The sequence below is a fragment of the Grus americana genome, chromosome 9 (assembly GCF_028858705.1).
Source record: "Grus americana isolate bGruAme1 chromosome 9, bGruAme1.mat, whole genome shotgun sequence".
Lineage (NCBI taxonomy): Eukaryota > Metazoa > Chordata > Aves > Gruiformes > Gruidae > Grus > Grus americana.
Window position 1 is genome coordinate 2,615,763 of NC_072860.1, and position 27,908 is coordinate 2,643,670.

Sequence of the window (27,908 nt, forward strand, 5' to 3'; positions counted from 1 at the left end):
GCTTTCTAAACAAACCACAACATAAATACCTCTATCATCCACAGCGAAACACCTTTTTAAGGAATAATCACCAATATTGTGTGACATCAGTAAAGTATAGAGGTTGAACAAATACCTTCCTCTCCTTGGACTGGTTCCTCCAAGAGCAATTCTGTCATACATTCCCAGTCTTTCAACAGTTCTTGAGAGCTCTCCCACAAACTGTCCACCAAATAGGCTGCATGTTCATGCAACTAGAAAATCCAAAGCAACCATCAGTTCCATGTTTTAATGGAAAATGGAATAAAAAAAAAATTGAGCTTCTTTTCCATAAAGCAGCTTGTTTGTGGGGAAAAAAAAAAATAAATAAAAAAAAAAATCTTTCTCAGAGTTTTGACGTAGAAGCCATAAACTTACCTTTCCTCACTTTCTTACTGCATTATAAAAAAGAAAGATGGTGAGACATGAGACTAAGAGAGGGTTGTAATATATTCATTTTGAACAGGCATTTATTTCTCATACATGCTGCCTCATGCTCAGAAGACAGTAGCAGAAATCCTATTTCAGAGTGTATAGAATTACCAGTAACTTTAACTGCAAAAAATGTTTTAATGTGAATTAACACAACTGTTGTAAGAAAAATAATCCACAGGCTTCTACAGTTTTGTAAACTGTTCTTTAACCATTATCAAAAAGTAACAAGCACAAAATGCAGATCTGATTTGCTTGTTAACTGGAAAACACCCAAGAGTGTAGGGAAGGTGGTGTCAGTACATTTACCTACTCTTCTGACAGCTTTGGGCAAAATGTCTCACAGAGCTTACTGATGCTTGTCACAGCTTCACCTCGTTCCTCTTCTGAATGCACCCTCTCAGATTGCAGTGCTTACTTCTAGTCCTATGCAGATGGAAAATCCCAATTCTCTAACTATTAAAACTAACAGGAGTCATAATATTCTACTCTTCTGTTTCTAACAGCTCTCTCAAAACCAGCAATAGCAAAAACTGCCCCTGAGAGAGAAGGTGTCTTGGGGAGCAGCACATGGGAAGGCACTTTGCTGATCATGGCAGAGCTGAGTTTCTTTTCTCCTCAGAAGGACAGACAAGCTTAATGCTAGGTAACTCCCAACCACATACCCTCAGATTTAAGCTATTTTCACCAGAAAACACAATGATTTATTACAACCTAAGTTTTTAAGAAGCTGGAACTAAAAATACATTCAGATAGCAGGTTGAAGGCTCACACAGGTAGTGACAATACATCCAGACTTAACTTGTAGGTCTATAAGTTGTTTCTAAAAAACCGTTAACATTAGCACTGTACCTAAATGTTATCCTTCCTTCTCAGCAACTCTGTGTTTCTTTTTATGTTTTTCTCTCACAGTCAAGACTCTTGTTCAAGGCTTCATAACAATTAAAATACTCGATTGCAATACTTTTGCTTTTGCTTTTTACGCAAAATCTATTTTCCTCCTTTCTGTGGAGACGCATTTCTGTCATTTCTTTCAGTCTTCCTTTGCCACCTATTTATTACCAAATCAAACGTATCATTTTTAAACCTTTCTCCTGTCTATCTTCAGAGCACCCTGTACCTGATAGTTTATCTTCTGAAGTTCTCCTCCACTCCACTCCCATTCCCCACCTAAATTACTATTAGTATGTCCACCATGAAATTTCCCCTATGTGCTATCTCTATAGACCTAACTATGGGCACAATCCCCTCCTGACTGTGTTCATCAAACACTTCATGTCATTGTACGTATGCGTGCAGTCTCCATCCTCCAATGCTCTCAATATGCAACTGCATAAAGCCCTGAAAACCTCATCTAATCTCACAGCTGACTCTGCTTTGAGCTAATGTCCCTCAGGTCCTTTCTACTCTGAATTACTCTATGATTCTAATCATAATTTGAGGTATTATGTGATTTTTGTTCCTTTCTGGTTCCAATGATTTTACTCTATAAAGAGTAACTGCAGAGCTATACTCCTTACACGGTTATCTTAAAAAAAGAACCAGTTACATTTCTACGTAGCAAGGAATCATGGTAGCCACCATACTACCAGCAGTGCAGTACTGAGTATAGTGGGGACATGCAAGAGCAAAATAAACCATGAAGAACATTTGAGTTGAATTTGTTTGATGGACAAGGAAAGGGGGGCAGGGTAAAAGGCACACAGTATTTCTGAAGTTATGAAGGGGGAAAAAAAGAAGGACAACTTGTTACTGTATGTTGATAAATCACTGCTTAAGTTCCAGGTTTTATTAAACATGTAAAGGTTAAAAATGAATTTTTTACCTCACTTTCAAGAAAGAAAAGAACCAACATTCTAATAAGGTTTCCATTTGGACTATTTCGCCCCCTTCTCTTTGCTAGAGCCTCTTCAGCTTGGGGATCATGTCTGCTGAACAGTCTAAAAATAAGCAAAAGGAGCTATCATGTTTATCAAAACAAATCTCATTTCTGCAATAACATGATGAGCATTCATTCCTGATATAGTAATTTGTTCATAAAACGTACTGAAAGTATCTCAAGCTATTTCTTTCAAGGGAAAGAGGGCATGACCTCTGCCTGTCTGAAGAGATGAATTTATCTTCAGAGTCTTCAAGTTCACAGGGCTGGAAGAATTTCACACAGGAAAAAGCTCTCCACAACATATTTTTATTGCAAAATTTTGCACAGTTTAATATATTTGCATATTTTGTATAGTTTTGCATTTTTAACTTATCAAGCCTTACGATGGTGGCAGCACTTATTCCACCAGTGCCTTAAGAACGAAGGTTGTACCTTCACTGTGGTCACGCTGACTGGGATATGGTACAAACAAACTTGACGTCCCATGAAACAACCAAGCTCAGGTACCAGTAGCAGACTAAAGAACAAAGCAAGCTACCAGTCAATTATTTGGGGTTTTTTTCAGGTAAACAATGCTTTCTGCATTGAGTTCCCTGATGCACGGCTAATTCCAAACAACTCTCCAACACTCAAATTTGCTTACTTAAAGAGATCCCAGATGCATCTACATTACAGTTACAGCAATTATGGTTTTACTTTGACAAGTTTGAAAACTGTTCCTTGCTTTTACAGTGAAACCACAGTCACAAAGCAAATTAGTTATGTGAACCACAGTATTCTGACTTCACTACTATAATTCATTGAAAAGAGGAGGATGAGTTACATACAAGCGTATTTTAGTGAAAGACATCACCTCTTCCCCCTGCTTATCTTCGATAAGAAATGAGCACCTCTGCAGGTGCTGAAATACCTTAAAACACGCACCTCGGGGTTGAGTCCGTGATCCTCTCTATTATTTGCTTTCCTTTGCTAACTACAGAGAGAAAGTCTCATGACTAGCTTACACGTAGAAAGTGAGTAATGTTTAAATGTATAAAATCCAACCTCAAACACATTCCAACTTATTTAAATGGAGCACCAGCTCTTATGTGTTAGCAGAAACCAAGAGAAAACGAGTGTTAGGAATGGGACTATCTTCTCTCAATGCTGTTTACCTTGAGACACATTTATAGCATTCTGTATCTCACTGTAAGTAAAGTTAGGATAAAGTTTTGTTTTTACACTAGGTGCAATAAGGTCCAGATATGTCTTCATTTACCTTCAAGGGATTTTTCAAAATTATTTTGTCACATGTTGATTAACAAAGGAATTTTGGTATGTATTTCTAAAAAGAACATAACCCTTTCCTATAACCTGTCATGTAGGAAAGTCAATGTAACTGAATTTTGTAAATTAATTCCTTGAAACAGATAATGCCTGACCATGAAGATGGAATTCCGGAAATCTGCCAATGAAAGCTTATTACAATTAATTAAATTACAATGTGGACTTCTAAATCACTAATAAAAGAGAAAACTAGAACATTGGTAAAGGAAAACTGAGTTTTTATAATTTTTTTCTATCGTGTATCTTGGCGTGAAAAATTAGATAACCTGGATTCTGATATAAATACTTTATTAAAGAACTCTAATGTCACAACCCATGAGGGGAAAAATATAATTACTGCTAAAAGACTTTTAACTGCAAACACTAAAATGAAAAGGTTAACTACTATGATGTGGCAATGTCCTGGTCACAGTTACTGATGGGCTATGATTCACATCCATGGAAAAGCTAGCTCATTTCCTTTGGCATAGTGGGTACGTGAAAGATGTAACCACAGTGTAATGTATTTTTAGGGGAAGTCAATGAGTTTAGAAACAAATTTCTTCATTATTACTACATAAAAACCTCTCAAGTTCACAATTTTGAAATAAACTGGTTTAAACCTTTATAAAAATGCTGGCTGCCTATCAGGGATGTATAGGCCCTAGATCACAACAGTAATTCAGCAAGAGCTGCAGGATTTAAACCAACCTTAGAGGTTCGTGCAGCCTTTGTATATTTAGCCCTTGAGGAGTTAGGAAAAGTTATCTGAATTCTAGAGCAAGGAAAATGCAAATTCAGTTTCCTCAAGTCTTTAGGTCTGGAATCCGAACAAGAGAATAAGTCTGTATTTTAAATACCTGATTTGCTAAATTGGGATATTTCACCCTATTGCTTCTTTGCCTTTTGATCTTACCTCTACTAGGAAGCATTCACAAATCTGGTCTTATTCCAAGGCAACTAATAACTTACTTTTTGTGTAGGAATTCTCCAGCCGCTACTGCAACAGGCCGGTGTGCTGAATACACCAAGTGATAAACATTCTCACAGTCTTCATTTGACAGAGCTTCTTCACTTCCACTGAAAGAGTCAGAAAGTAACACCTGAACTAAAACAAATGTTTCATTTCAATCCCTTCACCTTCCATAACTTACTTTTGGCAGCTACAAGACTAATTTCCTTCATACGAAATCCTAAATGGTTGAAGACTGACTTCAAGGATCTTTGGTTCAATTTCCAAATACAGAGATAATTAAAGGGCCTGTAAGACTGAGAGTTTGTCTGATTTCCTCCTCCCAGTTGTATCTATATCTATGTATATATATAAAATATGAAAAAAAAGTCATCACTAGTTACAAATCTTGCCCTGCTTAATTATTAGACCCTCACACTAACTGCAATACACATGTTGCAAGATGCCAAACACTCATTATCAAACATTATTAAATTAAAAACCTAGAACATTACATGAGGAAAATGTAATTGCGTGCTTAAACTGATTTACTTCTATAGCAATGTCTGTTTGGTTTCAAAGCTTTTAATTTTTGAAGTATTCAAATCTGCGACTGGGAAAGCCTGCTTCAGCTTCCTGGCCTGCTTTTAAATCAGAAGTTAAGCCTTTTCACATGAAAACCCATGCTGCAAGGCAGGACGTGCCTCCCTGCTGGCCTGGTAAGTAGGAAGGAATATTCCCAATTCCAGCTGCTGAAAGGTGGATAAAACTGCCTCAGCAATGGGAGAAGGCGCAGGAATGCTCTGGATATGAGCAGCAGAAAACTAAACCAGATTGTGCCACAAAGCGGAGAGACAGAACTAGCACTGTGTGTCCACCAATCAAACGAACACATAATCACTTCAGGATTGAATCATGGTGTGCATTTGGAATTACGATAATGCTGATACAATAAATTGTCTATCACTTTTACAGCAGTTACTGTGCTGACTAGATAAAGACTTCATTTTCAACATCAAGGAACTGAATCTGATCATATCCTGCTGTGCTGGATGAAAGATGATGAAAAGTTTATTTTCTATGATTATTTATGACAAGAACAAGCCACCTTTTACCCCTGTCTTGGGTAAAATACATAGTTGGGGCTTCTGTAGTTTCTGAGCTCAAGGTAGATTTTGTGTGTGAGTTTTCTGAAACTCAGAAAAACTTCCATTTTTCAGCAGTATTCTTGAAAAATGCTATGAGCCATGGAACAGTTATATTCCATCAATGACATCAAAATATCACCACTGTCGCATACAGGAATATTACTTCCCTCCTTGTTTAGTCACCATTCATCAGAAACATTTATGTATCAGGACTCTATAAAACATTTGGCTTCATACAACAAATAATTTTTAATTGGTCATTCCCCATCATGATTGTTCATCTTTTTGGAGTTCCCCACCTGCCAGAATCTTGCCCTGTGCTGTTCAATGTGACCCATGTTCTTCTGGTGCTAAATGCACTTACCTGTTTTCATCATGCAACCAAAAAGAAAACAGGACAGGAAAAAAAAAGCTGCACTGTCTAATTTGTGACCTAAAATCTTACTGTGTTCCCAAACATTGCTAATAATGCAGGGAACAGATGTGATCATGATTGTTATATTTGCTTTAAAAATATGACAGTAGATACAAGATTTCCTTTCTTCCTAATATTACAAGTCTAATATCTGTAAAGCAGTGACCCATAAATTTAAAAAAAAAAAACCCTCCAGACTTCTTTACTAAGAGGAAAAGCTAGTCTAATCTTTCATCTAAATTCCGCATGTCCAAAAACATTCTTCAAAGTGGAGGCATTGGGTATAAACTATGATGCAGAAATTCTATGCATCTGTTTGTAAAATAGTCTTTCTTTAGCATAGGTTTTACTGAATATATAACAAAAGCTTAGCAGCGCTCCCCCAGCAGCACACTCCCGAGGCTGCTGTGGACAGGCTGGTTCAAACACTCAGCACGTGGGGTAGTCTCTGGACTGGATCTTTCCCTCAGGGAAGCCACTGCACCTCTGTAAGAAAACGTTGGGGGCCTGGAAGCACGTCTCCTCCTGCATGGCCAAGTGTTTAAAATGGCAGGCTACCACTGCCACCTCCACGTAACCCAAACATGGGTGTTGAAGCTAGCGTCTTTCTCCTGTCAGCTTATTTACCTGATGACTTTCAGCTGTGTCAGGTAATCCAATCTCCTAACACTGGCTCTTTGCTTAGTTACTGCTAGAGTTATTTATAGCAAATGTAACCCACGGATACTTGTTTGGGGGAGGACAATCATTTTGCCCTTGGCAAAAGGTATAAAAGCCGTTTGGCATTCTTCCACAACAATGGATGCCCCAATAGTCTCATCAATATATTTTTATACTTTGCCTACTGTATTTCCATTGGATGGAATATCTTAGTTTAGCTTCATGACCACATTATTACATATTCAATTCAACTTCATACTAAGTGTAAAGTAACAGATGCACTTCATTACACAAGTAAAGAAACCAAGTAAATTAAATATTACTGGCTTGGGTAACTTTCAAAGGGTATGTACTGGTTTTGAAAAATACTCACTGAAGTATTAGCGTGACTAATCGAATAGCTTCCACAGCGACATCATATTCCTTATCAAGTGTCATTGATACAATGCGATCCTGGAAAGGAATTTTATTAGTGACAAAACAGAAACACGCAAACAGCTATCAGATGAAGAATTCTACAGATTACAAAGTAAATACTCTTTGGGAGAAAGATCTTTCAACTAGACACTTTAATATTATAAAAGCCCTTTTAATTAATACCTTAAAGCCCTTTAATATTATTCAACCATTTAACGTACATCTTAGGAAGCTGTGTGCTATATGCACAATGGAACAATAGACAAGCACACAGGAATGAGAACAAGTGATTAACAAAGTCCTTATCCTCGTATGTTTTCCAGGAAACAAGCAAGCAGACTTTGGAGTCGAAGCACCGTTCTGCACTGGTCTTATTTAACAGCTCTTTCCTGTAAAGGAATGTACTTGGGTTGGATGACAGCAGAAAAATTGCCCGGCTTCATCCCTCTGAAAACAAGCAATTTTAAAGCAATGAATGCTGCATATACGCATATTTGGAAATACCACGAAGAAAATCACACCTGAATACCTGCATCTGCATATTGACTATAAAGTTGTGGCCTCTATACCTGGCTACATCTTAAGGCTGAAACTGATCTCAAGAATTACACTACAGACCTTCCACAGGAAAGGGGGAAATTCCGTGGTTTGGCTTTGTATTTTTCTATACTTTCTAGTGGAGACAAGCACACCACTTTCCAATCTAATGCAATGATTTTATAACTTCTAAGGACCCTGTAGTTATAAGAAGTCTCCTAAGGGTTTCTTTCTCCTTAGTTTCAGTTTGCTTACTGGCAACCAAAAATAGATGTGATTAGTGTATGTTGTCCTCCCCATCTGGGGAGAATTTCTATCCATCCATAAAAATGCAATATGTCTTGATGTTCTTTGCTTGACTGATCAAGTTAATGAAAAGAAATTGGGCCATCTGAAAATAAAACTTGATTTCTCTGGCTTGACCTGCTTCAGGAAGGACTAGGTACTATATAACATTTTGGGATGTGAAAAAATAGAAGTCAGGGACTGGAAATGAAACAAGGGAAGTGTTAGGAAACAACAGAGAAAGTCATCAATGACAAATCAGGACAAAATAAAGGTATTCACCTCTTTTCTCTACTATTCCAGGCATTTAAAGGCTGAAGGTGAATATCAAGCAACTGATGCTTATTTCAATATTGAAATTTAGAAATAGCAAGCAAAGAATGCATTGTGGCTGTCTCAAGTGTTACTTCTTCATAAAACCAGGTCTGCAGAGATACTTTGTGTCACTACGACTGAATGCACCTCTGCCAGTCACCATTAGATGCATTTAACTGTTGTATCTAGACACTTTTAGAGACTGGGAGAAGTCCATGAAGAGACTCAAACAGTGAAATAACTTTGCAAACAGGAAATTCTGCATATGGACAAGACAAAAAAATTGCTGTCATTTTTTCCTATGGTCCTGGCCAAGGAACAACAACTAACAACAACATCATCAAGAGAAAGAACAGCCAGAGATACTGATCTTACAAATTTCAGTGGAATTTCACATGCCTGTATTTATAACTTGAAATAATTAATTTTCACTACGAAGATCAGTTTGCAATTATGTATTAGGCTGTGAGCAAGGCTGGCTGAAGAGCAAAGCTATCTCCTTTTGCCTCTCAGGCTGTGGAGACAACAGTCTCCTGCAAAGGGTCGGGGATGAGGGACACAAATTAAACAGCTGCGTCTAAATCTGCTGGTGTCTTGACTTTGGCACTGCCTGCAAAAGAGCTAATTCACATCTCTTCCATATGGCTTCAGTTAATGTTTGTATCAGACTGGACATCTTGATGGAAAACAAAAGGCTCCTCTTCAATGGACAAATTTTTTTTTGATGGACAAAGCTTATTTTCTAGCCTGTCACCAACCCCTAGAAACACAAACAAATGCTAGAAAGAACACACAGCTTTCCTTTGGAGAAGTGACATTATCAGATCCTTGTCACTGCTATCTGGAAGGTGGTGAAATGTTAACACCACAGTACAAGTCATTCTGGAACAAATTAATTTATACTTTATACAGCTAGAAGATCTCTAGAGAGATTTCTCTTGACAGTTTGAATGGATTGAGCTGAATACCAGCTGAACTGTGCAGGTCGATTCAAATCTGATAAGGAAATATAAATAAGCAGTCATAGAACTGAAAATGGCATTTAGGTCAATTATTTTTTCAGGGGGTGGTGGTAGTTTGTGGTGGCAAGACATTTAAGTAATGTATCACACATTCGAAAGGCATTAATTTGAAACTTTGCTCCATCCTGGTGCCAAAGGCTGCATCCCCATCAGCAGAGCTGTAAATCCCAGAGCAGGCGCTTGGGCAATGCCAGATTTTTGTCCTCTTAATGTGGCTGGAAATGAAACTGGTAAATCATCATGTTAAACATATCTGTTCTCTAGGCTCAGAGAGGCTTTGAACTCACCTTTTCTCTAATTTATTTCATACTGATACAGATTTCTCTAGTAAAAACAGCTGTAATGGAACAGAGGACAGACAAGGACTCCTAACAGGGTTCCCTTTCCTATGAAACTTTATGACAGAAAGGAAAATTCCTTGTGCCATTCTAAAACAAGAAGCAATACACAGGCTAACCTGACTTCTTCTAACAAAGAAAATTGTTTATGCTGTGAAAAAAGCCAGGGGAAGTATTTAGAGGTTTCGTGTTCCTGTAATTTTTAAAGTACATTACTGAGTAACTATTTCTCAAAGTGCCTCCTATTGTCTTGAGAAGTTTTGCTGGTGGTTCAGACTCAAAGCAGCATTTTCTCTTAAAATTATAGGCAGCTAAGAGAGAAGCAGGCAGGACATTTTCTAGTAAAGAGAAGCAGATATAAAGACCATGAGAATTTTAGTGGTCTATTTCAAAATAAATCAAATTACAGAAGGGGCAAATATAAACAAATCTGTAAATCTGCACACATGGAGGAAGAAAAGCAGCAGAGTTGGAGGGTTCATTTTTCTGGAGAGTAGACTACTATTTCTGGTTGTCCTGAGATGATAAACAAACCAGAGGCATTACAGAAGTAGTCTGAGATCTGAACCTGTTTGCCAGGTACTCTTCCACAAGAGCTAATTTGTCTTTACTGCAACAGTCCCAGAAACTGACTTTATAAAATGAGAATATAGGCCCTGAAGTGATCTCACAAAATGATGCAGTTTTATCTCCTACTTTAAAGTCAACTATACCTACTTCATTCCTGACAGATATTTATTTCATTTGCCCTTAAAAATCTGAAATGAAGGAGATCATTAACAAAGAGTCTGTTCTATTATATAATTTTCGACAAGAAGTCTTCCTTAATATCTAGACTTTACTGCAGTTTAAGCATCTTTTTTTCTCCATCTCAAGTGAATGCAGTAAAAGGCTGATTACTATTATGTTCTTATGAATCATTTACATACAGGGCAGATAGGAAAAGTTTTCTATATTTTGTGCTTTCCTAGATCAAACTGGAGGAGTTAATAGTAACTGCAGTGACAGACAAAACCAGTGAAGCAGTATAAAAATCTACAGTGAGAAGTTTTCAAGTCTCATGCACAGTAGTTATTTATGAGTATTTAAATCTCCACTTCTTTTCTAAACAGAATTTCTCATCAGTACTATAAACATGATTTATTTCACTTGTGAAATAAAGCAGTCATGCCACAAAGTGAATTAACAGCCACGCTCTCATCAAGATATTAAGCAAAAAGCGTGTTTGTGCTAGTAAAAAACCCATGAAATATTCCTCCAGTATTTATCTCCTAAACAGGACAATCATGCTCAGGGGTTTGTCTAAAAGCACAACGTTCTGCAGCAAAGTATTTCACTGAGTAGAATATTGTGGTGCAGATCAAAGTGTATCTTCCTCCAAACACAAGCACATATTCAGCTAAAAAGCTGTCTTAAGAACAATTTTACAGGCTCTTATTTCAGGTGTATTTTAGATTGTGTGAAACACTCGGTACACATCCTTAAAATTCAATAAATCTAAAATTAAGTAAGTACAAGCAGATTGAATAATGACAATATATGAACTATCAATAATACAAACAGATAAATAATCATCCTGGCCAAGCCTGACAAATCTTACAAGATAAACGCTGTAAAATGAATTTGGCTTAATCTCAGCATTCAGTAATAGAGTTTTACTACTGCAGTTACAAGTCTTGTCGCAAACAAATGAGTTTATTTTTGCATTTAATATACATGACTCAAAGACCGCAACAGGATGAGACAGATGAGACTTTTATTTTCTGTACTCCTTCCAAAAATTGTATTTCCTCTTACCTTGAATCTATTAGTGAACAGCTCCAGTTTTGGAAATAACTCTCTGTTGGTATACAGACTCTGAAGAGCTTTCAAACACTTCAACCTCACTTCACCTTGCTAAATAAAACACACTAAGATTAGCTGATAGAATACGCTAATCAAATGTACATGAATATTAAATATCATATTGTAATTTCTTTAATGCACATTTAAAATTTTATGCAAATGAGTTACCAAAGCCAATTTGCAATTCAGCTAAAAACCAAAAACCACATGCAGCTGCCTACAAACAATATTAAATTTTCTCCCTATTTGCATATATAAAGAATTTCATATCCCATCAGTTAAATGTCTGTTACTGTTTCCTTTTCAAGTAACGCCACAAAAAGATAAAGAATGCAGCAAGTAAATACAAAATAAAGACATATGATCTCAAGTTGTATCGACATTAACAAAAATAGCACTTGTGGTGGATGGGAGGGGATGCAGTTTTGAGACTTTGTTTTCTGTCATAAAGATATCGATTTCTCTAATCTAGGGAATCCAGACTTGCCAGTTACTTCTCCAAGTATTAACATGCTGCCTTAATGTCAATACAGAAATCTTGGTGAAGGCAGTGCGGCTATTTATTTTGAGGAAAGAGACTACAGGTAACTTCTGCCTGATATCTGATGTTCACAACCAACGCAAAAGTGTTCACGATGACCGAGCATGGCCTGTGTGTAGCCCGCTCAAGAAACTCAGCCATCTCTGAGCACTGTCTTTCCTTTTCCCAGGGACAGAAGGAATACACGCTGGATTTAGTATTCTGAAATTTTCTCCATCCCATCTCTCATCACAGGACAGGCACAGGCCGATGGATGCCAAAGGCCCAAGAGACCCTCCAGTGGGGAGCAGGCTGCTGCCACAAGAACAAGGCATCTAAGTCACAGCCTGAGGAGCCCGTGGGAAGAGGAGCAGCTTGTGTCTGTCTGTCTGAGTTGTTCTGGTGGCAGCAGCTCATTCCCAGCTTTTAGATGGGGATTGCTTTGATCTGCTGGGCTGCGGGCAGGAAACATGGGTGTCACGAGACGGTGCCTATGGATTGAGGTTTGTTGCCTATATCATCATCATCATCAATGATAAAGAGAAGGGCTGGATCCCCTGTGCGCATGCACATCATCTGGCTGGCTGCAAATGTACACCTCGGCTCAATGCATAGTCTCGTCAAACTATGGATTCTTGTTGAAAAATATTTGTAGATAACAAAAAGGTTATAAACACAAACCTGCTCAAATATAATCTGTAGAGTTCACTGCAGTGTGAACTTCCTTTTATAACAGTGAGTACACTACCAAGTCTAAGGCTTTAAGCTGCTCAAGAACTAATACCAATTATTAAACTTTATAAATAAAACTCCATACCCAGAGGGCTTAATTTCTGAGCCTGTCTATTCTATAATCACGTCTGTATTTAAAAAAACTGCTCAAGCTAAAAACTGAAAGAACATTCAGACTGACATGAAAAATGAAAAGCTAAAAATCCTTATTTTTAAGTTTCTTTCCTCCTTCCCACCTATTTCAAAAATTGAAATACAAGATAAAAGAAGGACAGAAGAGGAAAGGAGGATTTTCAGAAGAACTTTTCCTTGAAGAACTATTGATCCTGAGAAATCATCTCTTTACATCTGTGTGGAGTCTCTGAGCACTCATGCTCTCTTGTAGGGATCTCTTTGACTACCATTGCACAGAAAGTCAATGAGATGTTAAGTTATGTTTAAAGGATCTATCATAAGGTCTTTCAAGGTACAAAAGAACCTTCTGGAAGAAAAATTTTATATGGATGCGATCAACTGCTAAAAAAGCACAGAGAAACACTGCTTGTCATTCTTCCTTTAATGGTACCTGTGTTACAGTACCAGAAATGGTGTTTCCTCTGCTGTGTGGCATTCAGAATGGCCAGGATCTCTGGAGACATCACTCATCATCACAAGAGGACGTAAGCCTCTGACAGCCTTAGCTTATTTAGCCACAGAGTATCAGTATCAGTTCTGGCACATGATGCAAACCACAGAGCAACGCTGAGGCAGCAGGTTTAGTTACAACCCCACTGAAGACTGTCCTGCCTGTGAGCAGATGGCTTGTTATTCAGCCAGTGCTGTAGTCCCAAAATGCAAAACTCTAAATTGGTTAGGTACAGAAAAAGAACTCAGTGCCAACTGCAACAAGACTTGAGACCTGTGCAGGTAACTCTTGGACTCCCCGGGGAGTCCAAAGCCCTTGTGGAATTCACTGAGCACCCTGGATCAATGCTCCCAGAGTTAAGTTCAGGCCTGGCACTGACAGTCTCTATACATCTTAAGTGAGCAAATCAAGCAAGGCAGGTAGGAAGCCCACCTGTGAACATCTGGTACCCAGATGGCTTGCCAGGAGGCTGAAGCCAGATGCTAACAAAAGCGTACTGAACCAGGCTACTATCCTCCTGCCGCTCACCAGATCTGAGGCAGAAGACAAATGACTGCATGAGCAGGTGAGGAAGAGAGAAAGGTTGTGCTCCCTCTGGCCGAGAGCAAAGGCTCAGGAGACACAGAGACAATCCCTGGAAATGACTGCCTTTCTTGGCAGACAAATGATAGCAGGAGGACTTTCTCTGACAGCAAAAAAGGCTGGTTTTTAAACTGTTGGTCAAGGATGGAATTCATCTCTCTGGAGAGGGAAGAGCCCCTGCACATCAGCCTGTTAATCCTGTTAAGAAGGTTTTAAAATAGTCGGCGGAGATTAGTGACAGGAACCCACAGGGAAGCATGAACAGCAACGACCTGGAAAGAACCTAAGAAAGGGAGAAGTGAAGGTGTGCCTTGATACACCACACTGAAGTCCAGAATGGAGGAGTGGAAGTGTCCCACAGACCACCAACATGCCAGACACGAGATGTTTCTTGAGTAACTATGAGAGTCATGCAAGTAACGTAAGCTTTGAACACCCCAAACACTTCTTGGGGAAAGAAACACAGCAGAAATGTCCTATCTAGCGAGGAAGTAAGCGGGTAGGAATGCTCAAGTTAGGGTAACTCCTAAAGAACTTATGCCAGGGTAAAAGCTGCAAACACTGTGATGCAGAGCAAGGACAGGAAGAGACTTACTTAACTAAGAGAGGAACTTATTTAACTAATGGATTAATTAGGAGGTCAAACGCAAGAGGAATACAAAAACTGAAAGGAAGATAAAATTAAAAAAGGCCTGGGCACAGTATGGAATGGACGCAAGAGGTAAAGAAAAAAACTGGCTGTAAATATATTTGTAGCACAACAAAAAATAGTTTTTGAAGAAAGAGGAAAAAAGTAATTGTCATTTTTTACGTGCACGGTGGGTAGGAAAAGAAATAATAAATTTAAATGACAACACAAACTTATGTGAGGAAGAACTTTTTAGTGGCAAACATAGTTAAGTACTCAAACTGCTACAGAAAGCTGTGGAAAAACCAACACTAGAGGGTTTTTTAGAAAATATGACTGTCTCTGAGAAACACTGCAGATATACAGTGAACTCTGCTTTCAACAGGAAAGGAATAAGCAAAAATATTTCCCAGGCTAGATTTTAGCCAGAGTTTTTGCAATTCTGAGCTGAAGTTCATAGTGAGTATGAGTCAACCTAAGGCAGCAAATATTTGCAACCATGCAATAGCTTTAATTCTGTTAAAGAAAATGAGCATCGCTTTCCAGCCATTTTTGTGTAGTTACATGTATGGTTTACAGACAGAAAGAACGTATCTGGAAGGAAAACCTCACCAGTTTCTAAGTAAATAATGGACAACCTATTTGCTTTATCAGCATTCTAACAACTAAGACTTTTCATTCTCCTGAGTTTCATCTTCCAGAGAAATATATTTTAGAACTTAGGGTTCTGTCCAATTTAAAATTGTGACACTTGATTATTGCTGAATCCTGAATTCATCCATACTGTCATCAGTTCTATGCATACCTCTTTCTCCAGTCTAACTATTCCCGTAATTCCCCTTCTCTCAAAGCATTTTAAGATGATTGTTTCTATATTTTTATTACATAAAGTTCCTTTTCCTGAATATGAGAAATGCTTTGCATTAATACTTAATTGTTAATACTTTTATTTACACTTTGAAATTAGAACCGAAAACAAAAACATCAAATGTTTATCAACACTGTTAAATGACAAACATTTGTCATATTTTCCCTATTTCTGTTGACATAATCCTCCAGACACTTGTGAGTTTTGAGCAAAAAAATTGTTACCGCTGCTAATGAAGCAGAAAAAATATACACCCTTCATATGCCAGCAGTGTGGGGTAGTCTACGTTTGTCTGGGAGAGTCATGCTCTACTCACAATTCTCTTTAATATGGCAGACCTGTGGGAAAGAATCCATCCTGATGGACTCAAACCAGCAATCTGTAACTCTTGTGTAAGTCTCACAGCGATCTGCAGCCTGGCATCGAGCCAACGTAGATTCTTATTAATGTTCCATACAGTTAATACTTGTGAGTATTAGTTTGCGACCTCCCAGCGAGAACCAGACTTCTCTTAACGTTCAGGGACAGCACAGCTCCAGAAATGGTAAGTTAAGTGGCACTGCTACGTGTCAGCTCACACTCCAGACGAAGGCTTAGATCACACAGAGATGGTGAGTTTTTGAGCTCGCAGAAACAGTGTTTTACGTATTTTTTTTTTAAGAAGGTGGGTGACCAAGAGAGGCAGCAAAGCCATTTCTCTCTTCACACTTCATGTTTCTTCTTTTGGATTTCTCCAATTCTTTTTTGGTGGCTAAGGGTATTCTGGTTTGTTTTTTTTTTTTAAATTTATCAGGTTTTAATAATAGATAATTAATTTACTCAGCTCTTTGCCCTACCATATTTCTGCAGACTGCACTGTTTGGTGTTTTTTCTCTTGTGTAGAAAAACGACCTAAATTACTGGGTATCTTCAATCCCACAGTTTATGGGATGACCGTGATATACTGTGTTACATTTTGATGCTCTAGGGTGGCGTGTTTTGAAGTAATCTGCTGCCTAAAGACAGAAATAGTTGTACTGCCAGAGAGAAACAGATGAAAATGTCCTGCAGCACGTTAGTACCTACGGCAGGAGTACTCCTGGCAGGAGCAAGCAGTTGTGTTCTCTCTGCGCAGGCCCACTCAATACCATTTATGAAGATACTGTGTATCATCTGAGATTTTTTTTTTTAATTTTCTCAAGCTTTCAAAAAACCAAGGAAATTATATAAACATTCAGAAGTTCAGAAAAACTACAATTTCAGTTTCTATATAATCTTAACAAAAACAAATTGTATTTTTTCATCCTTTTAAGTTAGGATGCCATCACGATGAAGTATTCAAACACCATCTGTTCCAGAGGACCTGGGTTCACTCCTTGCACAGAAACAGACAATAAATAGAGGCATGCAAAGAAGGAAAAGGCATTTTCTTATGTGTTAGGAACTGGTTTAAGAACCATGATTGTCTAGGTATCTAGACACAATTAAGGTTTCAAAACAGTTGCATGCATCAATGAGGCAGGTGAGAATTAAGACTGGACAGTCTGATTTCACACTTCTTTTTTTAAGAGGGGTTTTTTAATGCAATTAAATTTAGTTTATAAATTGTGTAGTCACATCTATGCTTTACAGACAGACAGAATGTATCTGAAAGGAAAACCTTGCCATTTTCTAAGTAAATGCAAATGCAATTATAGTTTTAGATATTTTTAATTTATGCTCCCAGATCCACGGGAATGAGAAAGATGCTTGAAAGGAGAGAAAGGCAGAACTAGAAACCCACATTCAAATGAGAAAGTAATCTACAGAAAAAACCAAAAAGCCCTATAGACATTCATCTGAAATCTGGGGAAGAGGCAGGATTAACATACAAAATATACAGATTTCCCGAAGTAGAGAACTAAACTTCTGTATCCTACCTCTGAAAGACTACACTGGAGTTACTACAAAGAAGTGTAAGAACTGTGGCTTCCCTGTGGTTTACTTTGTTTGTCTTCTGAAGTAGAATATGAAACTGCTCATGAATCTCTTGTACTGCTGCCTCCTCTCTTTTTTGTAGTAGCAAGCTTCCAGAGAAGTTAACCATTTTGGGGTGACTTCTGTTCATATGAAATGGAAATACCTTATGACTATTGCCTCAGCCTTCATTTTTTCAATATTTTAAGTACCGATCATAGCAAAAATTATCTCCTGATCAAAGCAAAGCAAAATCAAGAAACTTGGGTACCGGCCGGCAAGTTTTTCAGGTAGTTCCAATGAAAACCACGCTGTTATGGGATCTTGTACTTTTGGAGGGTTTGCATTTTTAATTGGCTCTTATTCCATCTTTATTCAATATATTCTTCCCATTGTACTTCCTTCCTCCTTTCTGTGCCTCCCCAAATGTGTCTTTCTCTCCATTCTCTCCCTTTTCATCCTTTGACACATTGCTCACCTGCCTCTTCCTCTGCTCTTACAATCTCTCTCACTCTATACATTAAACATACGCTACATCAATAAAAAATACCACATATCATGTACATCAGGATATTAAACAGATTAGCTAATGATTTAAAGACTGAGAACCCCAAGGCACTTCTGAGGCCAGCAATGATAAATATTACAAAGCAAGCGGAGACAGGAGAGTAGCCTGATAGAATTCTTCTGTGTCTGGTCCAGATGGAAAACCTTTTTTTTTTTTTACCATAAAACTGTAATTTAAAATTTGTCTGATATGAAAGAACATATTAATTTTAAAAAAGCTGAGGTAAAAATGTATGTTAAGGCTGCAGGCAGATGACTAGACTCTGGCCTGAGGTTAAGGTAACTGAAGAGGATGTGAGAAAATATTGGACACGACACGAGAAATTGCTGGATGTGACAGATAATGGTGTGAGAAGCTGACACCAGTCACAGACAGTGCTGTGAGGAATGGCTGCATTTCACAGATGGTTAAAGGGAGTTATGTGAGAAATGGCTGGACTTCACAGATATTAGAAGGGGACTGAAAGCTGCGAAGTGCAATGCTACGAGATTCGGCTCTCTGGTTGGAAGTGCTACTTTGTGGAAATGCTCTGCTAGGATTAGAATGTGCTCCAAAAAATCCACTGCAATTATTCAAGGGATAATTTCTTTTTAATTAAAAGCCCTCCAATACACCTAAAATCCTAATCCTCCCACCCTCAGCTGACCTCCCCACTGAATTGGTAAGCTGAAGCACTGATCTCCATCTCCTCAAGCATGCCTACTAGTGAGGCACATCGATGCTAAAAATGAGGTACACAGATGGAGCAGCAGCTCTGCCCCTCAAAGCATGGTGATGGCCATGTTTCCATGTCCAAGCTTTAACGATAGGAAGTGTAGTGTCTCTAGAGTAAACAGTGGTCACGGCTGATCGTAGCAGTAAGCAGGATCTTCCTCCTAATCAAGTTTTGTAACAATGAGATGTAATGTAAAAGTTTGGGGAAAGTTTGTAAAGTAAAAGTTTGAGAACTACAGGTTTAGAGAGGAAAGATATCACCTATCTAGTCTCTAAGCATACAGGATACTCTTAACAAGTAAATTGCTGGTCCAGATCAAGGTAAGATGCAGATCCTTGTCAGCTATAGCTAAAGCAAAAGAACCAGCAGCAGCTAACTTCTTTCCTTAGTGAAAGCTAACATCTTTCTAACTGATCTTGTTCAGACTTCAGCAAAAAAGCGACTGAGTCATATCTTCAATGTTAATATGCTGTCAGAAGTTATCGAAGAAATCATGTTTTTAAAGAATCAGCTCTTATCTACCAGTTATGCAAGTCATCAGAATGAACTTGCAAACTTTTAATTTTTTCCAGCAGTGCTCCTAGAGAAAAAGAATAGTCTGAATCAGGATGCTGGAGTTTAATGAGTATTTCAACAATATAGGTAGGTCTCATCTGTTTTTTTGGATAAGGAAAGAATTTACAGTAAAACAAGTGTTTCTAGTAGTTTTGGGGAGAGTGGGAGGACAGCTAGTCCCAGTTGCAGCCTGGTGTACAAACACCCCGTACAGTCAGAAGTGCAAAGTCCTGTTCTATTAGCGTTCTCCTGCTGCAGGAACTGAGAGGTACTTAGGCCTGTTGCCACCCAGCAGAAGCATGCAGCATCAGTACGAAGAACTGTGGTGAGATGGGAAAGAGCCTCTGGATATAAATCTTTTTGATTCCACCTGGTGTTTCAACAATTTTTTGAAGAAAAATTTAAAGAGAACCTTGAAGAGATTCTTCAAGGGAAAATGAATTGATAAGAATTCCACTGGTTGTGGAGCCAGCAACGTCTGTTGGGGACCCAGAGATGTTTTCTCTCACTATTGGGCAATGTAAATGGAAGACACATCTAGAAATCTCTTTTTCATTCTGCTTCAGACACAAAGGTTCTCAGGGGTGACCTGAGGAGACTTCTGCTCTTGTAATCAGAAGAGAAGCACCATGGAAACATTTCTATTAAGATATTCTAACGGAGATCGAAAACACAAAAAGCAGATGAAGCAAGCATGCAGTTTGGGACTACTGTATCCTAATTTAAGTGAATAGCTTGAAATAAGCTGCCTGAAAGATAAATACCAGGCAAGAAAAAACAAGAACAATCTCTTTACAAATCAAAGATGGTATACTAAACACGTCTTGGGTAGTGTAATACCAGCAACCTACAGTACACTCTGCTATGTACAGTAATACACAATACTTACCCTGTCATGTAGTGTCCAGCCAACATATTTTAAATAACTATCATTCAGGAAGGCATCACTGTACATTTTCATCCAGACACCAATTTCTTCAATACAGACAGCTCTAATCTCAGCAATAGCATCACTAATAAGGAAAAAAGAAAAGGAAAAGTATTAACCAGATTAGAGACACACACCATTTACTTCTCATTCTCACTGCCCTAGCTGTAATATTTTGCTTTTACTTTTGATGGACTTCACTACTGGGGCCTGTCACTGTTCTCACTGCTGTCTCAGTGATCTTCTGTTCCTTTATGTCCCTGAACTCACTGAACTATCCAATAATTTCAATATTTCTACATTCAGATATGATATTTCCATTATCTCAAATTCTCACCCTAGTTTGCGTCTTAGTCTGTTACTCCATCTTTTACCTCCGTCTTTTCAAACTGAATTATGAATCCAAGCTACAAACCTCCTCTAGACAAATCATTTCTGAAACATCGTCGCTGACATTTGCTTAGCAGCCTTGACTCTTCCAGCTAGAGGTGTAGAACAATTGCAAGGTGGAAAAAGTTACTTGGTTTAACCAAAGGAGCCTGCCAGAGGGGCAGAATGGAACTTAGTACGTAAACAGATCTTGTTTCATGCACCGCATGAAAGCCCCTATACAAAACCCAGGAGAATGTTTACATTTCAACACTGGTTTCTTCCAGTTTTCTTGTCTTTTTTTTCTACATTCTGACTGTTGCAAGTGATGGAAGAGGCAAAGACATATCTCAGGCAAAATTATCAGCTGCTTATTGAGGAGGGGCAGCAGGAAACTGTCTGGAGAGATCATCTAAAGAGATCAGGGATGGAAATGATTTCAATCTGATTGGCACTTTCCTGCTTGACTGACATAGAGCATGGCATATTTACTAATAATGAACGACGGCTAAACAACGGGAAAAGGGATTGGGGCCATCTGGCCCTTTAGTAATTTCATCTCCGAGACATCTGTTACTATGAGAAATCGCTTGTGCCACTCCAGCTGGCACTGCTTCACAGTTCGAAATTTCAGCTGTAATACAAGAGGAACATAAAGAGCCACTGTACAGAGGAAGGGAATGTCTGGTGCTTTGCAAACACTGGTCTTGCTTATAATTGAGACTCTTGTTCTGTATTTTTATAAAAAAAAATTTTGGCAAAGTAAAAAACATCAATTTAATTCTAAAACAGCACCAACAGAGCCCAAAAATGAAATCTAATCTATGAAAAAAAAAAATTTAACATTTCAGGCTTCAAGCAAGAGAATAATGGCAAAATAAGGGAAGCCACATTTTTCCCAAAGTCTTCAATTTTACAAAATATGAATAAAATGCACTCAATCTTATGTTCAAGGTACTTACTGTACAAGTTCACACACACAAAATAGCATAACAAAACTGTGATTACTCCACAGTCTGTAACTGCCAATGTACTTCCAACCTTCAAACTGGTCCACCTCAATAGGTGCCATTCTACTGTATATGATCTTCCAGACACCAAGCTGAAAACCACAGTTGCTACATGAACACGACAATCAATTGCAGTATCATACGTGACTAGATGTGACACTTCTACAGTCAAGTCTCTGTTTTTCTCATTCAATTTCAAATTATAAGAAGGAAACTGTACTGATGTAACAGCATAAAACATGCATTTAAAGCTAACGTATGAATGTGAGGGGGAAATTTGTTGGAACTCCATCAAGCCACTATCACTGTCTCTATTTGCCTACATGAAACACACTGATTCTATCGATTTCCAAACAGAATCATTAAAACTGGTCTGTCAAACTCCCTGAAGACTCTACAACCTCAAAACCAAGGTAATTGTTGATCCATGATGTAGACAAGCAGAGTAGGGCATTAAATAAACCGTTCCTACTGGGGATATTAGATACTATAAGGATGAATGTGCTAAAATATTACATTCAAGAGTTTGCACTATAAAAACTGCATTTATTATGGGGAATGCAGCCACAATGAAGACAAGTTTTAATTAAAGCTATGAACATATTCTCATCTATAGTGTCTAACCATATATTACTTCACACTAAACTAGATTAGCAATTCTCTTTCATGGAATTATTTTTAAACTATTTCTAAAACAAAATATAGGTGGAAGGAATCAGAATGCAAGACTTAAAGAACAATCTAAAAGACTGGTAAGTAAGAATTAAGGAAAAAAAGAGGCACTACATATGCAGCAACACAAAGCAGCCACGAAGACATTTCCACAAGGGGATGACAGCCTGACTCCTTGCTTCCAAGTAGGTTATTTCACCACCTTATAAATTTACTAACTGTGAAGCATTTTGGAAGGATTTAATGGCAACCTCAGAAAGAACCCAAGTGTCAACAGCTATTTAACCATGCAGCACAGCCAGCCAAAAATCAGGAAAATATATCTTTTCTGTAAGAATGCATTCAAGCTTCCCTAGGCAAACAGTGAAAAATTGATTCTAGATTCAAAAGCTTCTCAGGGATCCCTAGGAACTATGCACAAACACTCACTCCAAGCTCCTATTTATATTTAATTTAAAAAAAAAAAGAAAGAAAAATAAAGCTATTCAACTAATTACAAGATTTAGTATAATAAAATCTTCAGTATAATTGAAAATGGGAAAGAATCATGCATAAGGCTGAGACTGACTAGCAAACAGACTCAGGTTGCTGGAGAGGCAGGAGAATTTGAGACACACCAATTTCCCACTCCACCACCATCTTCCAGGTAACTTTATTACCAATAATAATAGTTTGTCTTCTTGCAGGAATCACTAATACAGATTCCATGCCCATATGTGCTATATCAAACACGATACAGCCAAAGAGCCTTTATACCTGTGATCAATTGCTTGTTATTAAACTATAATTCTTTTCTTATAATTTTTTACACACTTAAATATATTTTAACTTCTTCTCAAAGTCACTAAGAATTTTTTTAAATATACACTATTTGTGGATGACACTAATACTAATCATAGCAGCATTACAAGTACTTTTGGAGTAATTTGTGCATTATTCATTATCATAATTATAAACTAGTGATGTAAGTTCGTATTACTTGCCAAATGCTTCTAGAAAGGGACAGAATCTAGTACAGTACAGAAACCAAAACTAATGCTGCATCTATAAATAAAAATAGATTAAACATAAAATATATTTAACATTCTTTTCAGCACAAGCTGCAAAGTAATTTCTATGTGATGAATGGAAAACAGTGAACTATTTGCAGTAAAATTCACAACCTATACTCCTACTCTTAATAAAGAGACCCCCTGCCATGATGCAACTTTGTAAAGAGATTTGACAACAGAAGATCAGGTAAGAAATTCACTTGTTCCTTTTAAAATTTTGGGTTGACAATGCAGGCCCATAAAACTCAGGACAAACCACAGCAAACAGTGTCAGTATTGTTTTACTAGTTGATTGTTTCAGGGGAAACAATTATCAAAAGTGCCACTTTAGCATATATTTCATGCTAAATTACACTCAAGTATTTCGATTAAGGCCAAAAGTATTTAGGACCCAGAAACATAGAGTCTCTAATAGAAAACTGGGATGTGTCAGGTGGAGACTGGTATGTCTTGCTGGAGCGGTCGCCAGTTGCAACTCCTGGACTCTCTCAGTCCATTTGATCACAAACTCATTTAGACTAATCGAGACCAAAACGCAATTTAAGCTAACCTGGCTGATCTGCACTGAAACGGATGCTTAAGTCCTTAAAGCATTACCAGCATTGAGGGAAAACACCAGTGCAGAAGATGGAGATGACTAGCAGAGCATTAACTACTTCAAGACTTCTTGGAAGCTCCTACAGGATGCCTGACTACACTATTATTCCATGTTTGCTTGGCTAATATAACTATTGGAGTTGTTGATTCTCACATCTTGATCTTAGGACAGAGAGAATTATAGCTAACCTTCAGAAGAACATGGTATTACTCAACATGCAAACTGGATATGAGCAGGAAAAAAAAAGGTAAGTTTCAGTCAGTGGGTTGGAATAAGAGTTAATCTATGAGAAAACTTTCCAACAAAGACAGAAATGAGGGTCATTCACCTGCCTCTGGTGTTCTTTGAGATGGAATCTCAAATTCCCAGTCAAGGGACATGAAATGGTGCAGCTCTACAGTAATATACAATTGCCAATTGGACCAAACTATGCCTGTCTCTTGGGCTGCTTGACTGTTTCTAAACATTTTGAAGATTTAGTTATAAAGAGGATTGGAGAAAATGTCTTTTCTACTTCTTTCTACAACTCTCTCATCTCTGGAGCTGAATTAGGACCCCATAAGGGAAGAAGGGTAAGAATCTAAGCACGTAGAGCTCACTTAGAAAAATTCTGGTGATTCTTCACTGCATACCCCACTCCCAGGAGGGGCTGGTAAGCAGCACTCCCATTTCCAAGTAATTCTACACAGAGTGCTACTTAAATAGCTGTTTCAATAATGTGTTACTAAGCTGATTATCCAACATTCTTGCCAGACCAAGGACTTTATTGTTTGAAGGTATGACTTGAATTTCAAGATGTAGCTCTACCTATCTCTAAAACCAGTGTTTCTCAAAGACTTACCATACTAACACCTTTGCTTATATGAAATATGATATATGGCTTTGGAGGAAAGGGAGCAGTGTGTGTTTTTAAACTCAATATTAAGGTAAAACTCATTCAAACACAAAGATGCAACTTTTTGCCTTTCTCTTTTTTTATGCCCGTAAGCGACAAATGGTCTCGGTAATTTCCATCTGTTTTTTCAACATACATAAAAACGTAATGCTTTTTCTTGCCACCTAAGATATATGTTTCACCTCCTTAGGATAATACATTTAGGGGGAGGGAAAAGGATTTTTCTATGGTTTTGTTTGGATTTTCATTTCCCTGTGCTGACTGGTTTTTGCTCCCCTCAGTATCTTACCTGCTTCCTCACCAGACTTCCATCTAATGTCCCCTCTCCCTTGTTTTCATGCAACACACTTGTTTCCTAGAGTGGAACTCGCATGCAACTTGTCACCATCATCCTGTTTACTCAGTAGGAGGGAAAGGAGTACCTTGGAAGGAGGCAGAAGCATCTTCTCTGTAAAGATGTCATTTGCATTTGGCAAGTTTTACCTTAATTATCAGTATGGCCAAAATAATACCTCAGGATAGGCTCACTGCATTGCACAAATTCACAAAATCATCATGACCATCAGTCTGAGGATCACCATTCAGGTCTGCCAGAAGTTTAAACTGTAATAGTTCTGTTTTGCTGGACATTCATGGCTGGAGGAAAAGCTCTTTCAGCATTCAAAACAAAAAGATATTATGAAGTAGGAATCCAACCCTCTGAATGGGAAATGTGTCCAGACCCACATTGCTAAATCAAGAGCAGGGAAGTAGCAACAACAAAATCTCAGATAACTTTTGAGAGCGATGGGCATTTTGTAAATACTTGTTGTATCTGAGAAGTTATGTGGCAATAATCTCAAAGTAATCTCTGATATGCAGATACAACTGAAAGGAAGAAACAGGCCTCCCCCTCCCCCCCCCCTTTTTTTTTTTAATACACACATATCCTGCAAGTAATTTTCAGCTTAACTTCAGGATAAAAAAAAAAAAAAAAAAAAAAAAAAGAAGGGTTACTTTTAAGATCCCTCACCTACCAGTATATAGTATCTCATTTCAACATACCAAAAGTATTAGACTCATACAGACACAAACCTGGTTATTTTGAGATTAGGACCTCTGAATATCACCATATCCAAGCCCCTACACATGCCTTGTACAATCAATTTCTGAATATTTCCAAGGACAGATATTCTACAGCCTCTGTGGACAATCTGTGCCAGAGTCTGATTACCCTCACGGCCCTGCAGTCTTATTTACCACAGTTGTCATCTTCGCTCGTTTTATACTTACCAACATAAGCTCACTAACTTGACTCTTTGCTCTTACGTCTCCCTTTTGATGCTAACTCTCAGTTTTAGAGACGATAAAAAAAATAATAGACAACCAAATATGTCACAAAGCAACACAAAGACAGTCAGAAAAAGTGATTCAGGAAAGAGATATGGAAATATGCAATCAGGTTGGTACATCTCCTGCATGTTTATAAATTTTTGACCAAATCTGCTGTTAACACCAGACTAACAGTACACCTAGGAAACTGTTTAGCTATTTCTGCAAAACTTTTTTTTTTTTAATGTGAGAAGCGAGCATTGAAATCTTCCAATAAATTGGAACAATCTACAGAAAGATGATGTAACCTCACTGCAAGCCTAGCTTACTAGTAGGAAGACAGCTACATTCTGAACGAAACAGTTTGGGGAGGCTTTTCGTTTAGACCAAGGACTTGCTATTTCAGTCACAAAGGTCATTAAGCATGAATCACTGTGGCAGAGTCTGAATCATATTATGGAAAGGGATTTCTTCTCTGGGAATAATTAAAATAACATTCTTTTTAAATCATTACCACTGGTGCATGGGCTAAGGACTGTAAAATGATGTCAAGTTTATAAATAATTTGAACTATTTGAGAGAAGGACTGCTTAAGAAACATTATGGAAGCAGATAATAGTTTGAAATCCTTTCCTTTTTTCTCCCCCCTGGCCGTGGTTTTCTCTTCAATTAGCTGTTTCTAATAGAGGTATTTTTTTCCCCTCTATGCTCTTGCACATATATGACTGCAGAAATTTGAATCTATGTTCTCTGCTGCCTACAGATCGCTCATATCCAAATATGATATATGTTGTAACAGACTATTAAGAGCTTCACAGAAGTTATGGAAGCCAGAGAGATGATGATTCCTCACAAAAGTGGCTCTTGGGGGCAGACTAGGAAGCGTTTACTCCTTCTGACCCTCTCTAAACAGTGGCAGAAGTGGTGCCACCCACCCTGCTCAGGGCACACCACTCCTTGACCAATTTCAGCAAATTCTTCAGTGGTCTAACAGTGTCAGCCTGGGCATCTTTCTTCAGGGCATGGATAAGCAGAGTTTATTTATTTGGCCTCTCCTTTGTTATAGCAATATCAGCAGAATCAGGCCTTTACTAATGGTGGCAGGAGGCATGAAATGAAATCAGGGTTACAAAAGGAGGATTTAAAAAGAAAGAAAGAAAAAGAAACAGCATGCAGACCATCAAAAGGTATTTCTCCAACTGCACACAAGAGCATGAGCTACTAGGAAAATATTTTAAAGCAACTTCTTGTTTGATACAACACACTAAATTCTGAAGGGGGAAAAAAGGGGAAAACTCTTTGCATTTAATTTATTACCTACACACCATAGAAGCTGCTTTCTAACAAAATCGTGTGAGTGCTACGCTGAGCTAACATCCTAATTTACCCATTGACTGTATACCCATCCTTCTGTTGCCATCTCGCTCTAGGCTTACTGACCAATTCCATTTCCCCTCTGATCTTTCAGACCCTCTCTGTTTACCATCCCTCCTCCATGACTTCCTCATACGGGAAGAAACAAATGGATAGCAAATGAAGTTGTCTCACTGGTGTGGGGGGACAGAATAAGGATACAAGGTCTGAAGAAAGAGAGAAGTGTGACATATGCACACAGGAAAAGAGGTTCTTTTGTGAGCAATCACTATACTTAGATCCCCTGCCTTCTTAAAAGACCCCTTTTTGCTGTTACCTCTGACCTCCTTGGATAGATGCTCCCAGTACTGCTATAAAGTCTTTCAAGCATCATGCTTGGGTACGGAAGAGACACGCTCCT

At 38.1% G+C, this 27,908-nt stretch overlaps 1 protein-coding gene across 2 annotated transcripts in view; it reads right to left on the bottom strand.

Moving 5' to 3' along the window:
• STAG1 (stromal antigen 1) overlaps positions 1 to 27,908 on the bottom strand; it is a 195,369-nt gene that overhangs the window by 48,650 nt on the left and 118,811 nt on the right. For both annotated transcript variants that reach the window (XM_054836104.1, XM_054836105.1), the window contains exons 10-15: positions 20,189 to 20,312; positions 11,524 to 11,622; positions 7,186 to 7,265; positions 4,610 to 4,717; positions 2,276 to 2,390; positions 116 to 233 (exon numbers count right to left, since the gene is read on the bottom strand). In XM_054836104.1, coding sequence (XP_054692079.1) covers positions 116 to 233; positions 2,276 to 2,390; positions 4,610 to 4,717; positions 7,186 to 7,265; positions 11,524 to 11,622; positions 20,189 to 20,312 — 644 coding nt within the window. The remainder of the gene's footprint in view (positions 1 to 115; positions 234 to 2,275; positions 2,391 to 4,609; positions 4,718 to 7,185; positions 7,266 to 11,523; positions 11,623 to 20,188; positions 20,313 to 27,908) is intronic.